Genomic DNA, 5,158 nt, shown 5'->3' with positions numbered 1-5,158 from the left:
ATAGAGAGAGAGAGAGAGAGGAGGTATAGAGAGAGAGGAGGGGTATAGAGAGAGAGAGAGGGTACAGAGAGAGAGAGGAGGGGGTATAGAGAGAGAGAGAGAGAGAGAGAGGAGAGAGAGAGAGAGAGAGGAGGGGGTATAGAGAGAGAGAGAGAGAGAGAGAGAGAGAGAGAGGGGGGGTATAGAGAAGAGAGAGAGGAGAGGAGAGAGAGAGAGAGAGAGAGAGAGAGAGGAGGGTGTATAGAGAGAGAGGAGGGGGTATAGAGAGAGAGGAGGAGAGAGAGAGAGAGGAGAGATAGAGAGAGGAGGGGGGTATAGAGAGAGAGAGAGAGAGAGAGAGAGAGAGAGAGGAGGGGGGAGAGAGGAGGGGTATAGAGAGAGAGAGAGAGGAGGGGTAGGGATGGATGGGGGTATAGAGAGAGAGAGGGGGTATAGAGAGAGAGAGAGAGAGAGGAGAGAGATAGAGAGAGAGGGTAGAGAGAGGAGGGGGTATAGAGAGAGAGAGGTTTAGGGTAGAGGGGGTAGAGAGAGAGAGGGGGTATAGAGAGAGGGAGAGAGGGGAGAGAGAGGGGTATAGAGAGAAAGAGAGAGAGAGGAGGGGTAGAGCGAGAGAGAGAGAGAGAGAGAGAGAGAGAGAGAGAGAGCAGGGGGTATAGAGAGATAGAGAGAGAGAGAGAGGACGGGGTATAGAGAGAGAGAGACAGTTTTCACTGTACGATAGTAGAGGAGTATTGCTTGTATTTACGGTAGGGGTGCATGTGGTCCCCGGGCATCTGTGGAGGGGTGAGTCCCTGTCTAAAGGGTTCCATGTCATATTCCTGCACCCCCAAGGAGGTGGCCTGGGCCAGGGCCTGCATCTGCTGGAGGCTGGGGTGGTGGTGCTGGGCGTGGTGGTACAAGCTCAGAGGGTTCAGGTCAGAGGTCAGACTGCCACAGGAGGGCGCTGTGAAGCACAGGAATCACAGGATAGGTCAATCTCAACAAATCAACAATATAACAATTACACATACTACATAAGCTTACCCTGTGTGTGTGTGTGTGTGTGTGTGTGTGTGTGTGTGTGTGTGTGTGTGTGTGTGTGTGTGTGTGTGTGTGTGTGTGTGTGTGTGTGTGTGTGTGTGTGTGCTCATTGGGCACACTGGTTAATTCAAAGTTGTGTCCACGTAATATCAAGTAAATTACGTGGAACCAACGTGGACCAGACGTTGAATTGACGTCTGTGCCTAGTGGGTGGTACAGTACAGTAGTGGGTGGTACAGTACAGTAGTGGGTGGTACAGTAGTGGGTGGTACAGTACAGTAGTGGGTGGTACAGTAGTGGGTGGTACAGTAGTGGGTGGTACAGTACAGTAGTGGGTGGTACAGTACAGTAGTGGGTGGTACAGTAGTGGGTGGTACAGTACAGTAGTGGGTGGTACAGTAGTGGGTGGTACAGTACAGTAGTGGGTGGTACAGTAGTGGGTGGTACAGTACAGTAGTGGGTGGTACAGTACAGTAGTGGGTGGTACAGTAGTGGGTGGTACAGTACAGTAGTGGGTGGTACAGTAGTGGGTGGTACAGTACAGTAGTGAGTGGTACAGTACAGTAGTGGGTGGTACAGTACAGTAGTGGGTGGTACAGTAGTGGGTGGTACAGTACAGTAGTGGGAGGTACAGTAGTAGGGGTGGTACAGTACAGTAGTGGGTGGTACAGTACAGTAGTGGGTGGTACAGTACAGTAGTGAGTGGTACAGTACAGTAGTGGGTGGTACAGTAGTGGGTGGTACAGTAGTGGGTGGTACAGTACAGTAGTGGGTGGTACAGTACAGTAGTGGGTGGTACAGTAGTGGGTGGTACAGTAGTGGGTGGTACAGTACAGTAGTGGGTGGTACAGTACAGTAGTGGGTGGTACAGTACAGTAGTGGGTGGTACAGTAGTGGGTGGTACAGTACAGTAGTGGGTGGTACAGTACAGTAGTGAGTGGTACAGTACAGTAGTGAGTCGTACAGTACAGTAGTGGGTGGTACAGTACAGTAGTGAGTGGTACAGTACAGTAGTGGGTGGTACAGTACAGTAGTGGGTGGTACAGTAGTGGGTGGTACAGTACAGTAGTGGGTGGTACAGTACAGTAGTGGGTGGTACAGTAGTGGGTGGTACAGTACAGTAGTGGGTGGTACAGTACAGTAGTGAGTGGTACAGTACAGTAGTGAGTCGTACAGTACAGTAGTGGGTGGTACAGTACAGTAGTGGGTGGTACAGTAGTGGGTGGTACAGTAGTGGGTGGTACAGTACAGTAGTGGGTGGTACAGTAGTGGGTGGTACAGTAGGTGGTGGTACAGTAGTGGGTGGTACAGTACAGTAGTGGGTGGTACAGTAGTGGGTGGTACAGTAGTGGGTGGTACAGTACAGTAATGGGTGGTACAGTAGTGGGTGGTACAGTAGTGGGTGGTACAGTAGTGGGTGGTACAGTAGTGGGTGGTACAGTAGTGGGTGGTACAGTAGTGGGTGGTACAGTAGTGGGTGGTACAGTACAGTACAGTAGTGGGTGGTACAGTAGTGGGTGGTACAGTACAGTAGTGGGTGGTACAGTAGTGGGTGGTACAGTACAGTAGTGGGTGGTACAGTACAGTAGTGGGTGGTACAGTACAGTAGTGGGTGGTACAGTAGTGGGTGGTACAGTACAGTAGTGGGTGGTGCAGTAGTGGGTGGTACAGTAGTGGGTGGTACAGTAGTGGGTGGTACAGTACAGTAGTGGGTGGTACAGTAGTGGGTGGTACAGTACAGTAACATACCAGTGTGATGTGCTGGCTGTTCTTGCTGCTCTTGTTGCTGCTGCTGTTGCTGCCTTCTGGCCAGTTTCTTCATCTACAATATAAACAGAAATATAATTTAATTACATAGACAGTTAAATCTACAATATAAACATAAATATAATTTAATTACAAATACATCTACAATATAAACAAAAATATAATTTAATTACATATTTACAGTTAAATCTACAATATAAACATAAATATAATTGAATTACAAATACATCCACAATATAAACAAAAATATAATTTAATTACATATTTACAGTTAAATCTACAATATAAACATAAATATAATTTAATTACATATTTACAGTTAAATCTACAATGTAAACATAAATGTAATTTAATTACATATTTACAGTTAAATCTACAATATAAACATAAATATAATTTAATTACAATTAAATCTACAATATAAACATAAATATAATTTAATTACATATACATCTACAATATCAACAGAAATATTATTTAATTAAATCAAATATAATTGTATTTGTCACATACACATGGTTAGCAGATGTTAATGCGAGTGTAGTGAAATGCTTGTGCTTCTAGTTCCGACAATGCAGTAATAACCAACGAGTAATCTAACCTAACAATTCCACAACAACTACCTTAAACAAACAAGTGTAAAGGGATAAAGAATATATACATAAAGATATATGAATGAGTGATGGTACAGAGCAGCATAGGCAAGATGCAGTAGATGGTATCGAGTACAGTATATACATATGAGATGAGTAATGTAGGATATGTAGACATTATATTAAGTGGCAATGTTTAAAGTGGCTAGTGATACATTTAATTACATCAAGATGGCAAGATGCAGTAGATGGTATAGAGTACAGTATATACATATACATATGAGACATATTACAAATACATCTACAATATCAACATAAATATAATTTAATTACATAGACAGTTACATCTACAATATAAACATAAATATAATTTAATTACAAATACATCTACAATATCAACATAAATATAATTTAATTACATAGACAGTTGCATCCACAATATCAACATAAATATAATGAATTATATATTTACAGTTAAATCCACATTATAAAAATATATATAATTGAATTACATATTTACAGTTAAATCTACAATATAAACATAAATATAATTTAATTACAAATACATCTACAATATCAAGAAATATAATTATTTACATATTGACAGTTAAATCCACAATATAAACAGAAATATAATTTCATTACATATTGACAGTTAAATCCACAATATAAACAGAAATATAATTGAATTACATATTTACAGTTAAATCCACAATATAAACAGCAATATAATTTCATTACATATTGACAGTTAAATCCACAATATAAACAGAAATATAATTGAATTACATATTTACAGTTAAATCCACAATATAAACATAAATATAATTTCATTACAAATACATCTACAATATAAACAGAAATATAATTTCATTACATCTACAGTCACATCTCACTCCACAACCTCTCTCTCAAACCTAGTCTTCATAGGAACATGTTCACTCAGTTGAAACGTATTAATAGTGGAGGGAAAGAAAGTAACATATTTCATGGACAGAAAACCACACAAGCTGCTCGCTGTAAGGAAATACAGCCCTTATCTGGAAGGATCTACGAGTGAGATGTCATCAGTTTCCTGAATAGAGAGATAACCGGAGTGATTTCCAGGTTGGCAGCACAGCACACTGCCGAAAGAGTTCCGTTATCAATGGTACACATGAAAGTATCTGGGAGGTAGCAAGTGTGTTGGGGGGCGGCGGGGCGGGGGGGGGGGGGGGGGGTGCAGGCAGCATCACATTACTGTACCTTGGCTCTTTGGTTTTGGAACCAGACCTGCACGACTCTCACGCTCAGACCGGTCTCCGCTGCCAAGGTCTCCCTTACCTTGGAGAGGAAGGGAAGGACAGAGGGAAGAGAGGGAGAGGGACAGAAGGAGAGAAGAGGAGAGGGACAGAGAGAGAAGAGGGACAGGGGGAGAGAAGAGGAGAGGGACAGAGAGAGAGAAGAGGGACAGAGGGAGAGAAGAGGAGAGGGACAGAGAGAGAAGAGGGACAGAAGGAGAGAAGAGGAGAGGGACAGAGGGAGGGAAGAGGGACAGAGGGAGAGAAGAAGGGAGGGACAGAGGGAGAGAAGAGGGGAGGGAGGGAAGAGGGGGGACAGAGGGAGAGAAGAGGAGCGGGACAGAGGGAGAGAAGAGGAGCGGGACAGAGCGAGAGAAGAGGGACAGAGGGAGAGAAGAAGGGAGGGACAGAGGGAGGGAAGAGGGGAGGGAGGGAAGAGGGGGGACAGAGGGAGAGAAGAGGAGTGGGACAGAGGGAGAGAAGAGGAGTGGGACAGAG

At 43.6% G+C, this 5,158-nt stretch overlaps 1 protein-coding gene across 1 annotated transcript in view; it reads right to left on the bottom strand.

The window, feature by feature from the left end:
* Positions 1-745: 745 nt before the first annotated feature.
* LOC115124924 (LIM homeobox transcription factor 1-alpha-like) overlaps positions 746-5,158 on the bottom strand; it is a gene marked incomplete at its 3' end in the record, with an annotated part of 31,813 nt that continues 27,400 nt past the window's right edge. Inside the window, exons 6-8 of the mRNA XM_065014700.1 lie at positions 4,626-4,703; positions 2,770-2,842; positions 746-943 (exon numbers count right to left, since the gene is read on the bottom strand). Of these exons, the coding sequence (XP_064870772.1) occupies positions 746-943; positions 2,770-2,842; positions 4,626-4,703 (349 nt within the window). The remainder of the gene's footprint in view (positions 944-2,769; positions 2,843-4,625; positions 4,704-5,158) is intronic.

Source organism: Oncorhynchus nerka, unplaced genomic scaffold (assembly GCF_034236695.1).
Source record: "Oncorhynchus nerka isolate Pitt River unplaced genomic scaffold, Oner_Uvic_2.0 unplaced_scaffold_2237, whole genome shotgun sequence".
NCBI classification, from domain to species: Eukaryota; Metazoa; Chordata; class Actinopteri; order Salmoniformes; family Salmonidae; genus Oncorhynchus; species Oncorhynchus nerka.
The sequence above is the reverse complement of the archived record's forward strand: the minus strand, read 5'-3'. Positions and strand labels throughout refer to the sequence as shown.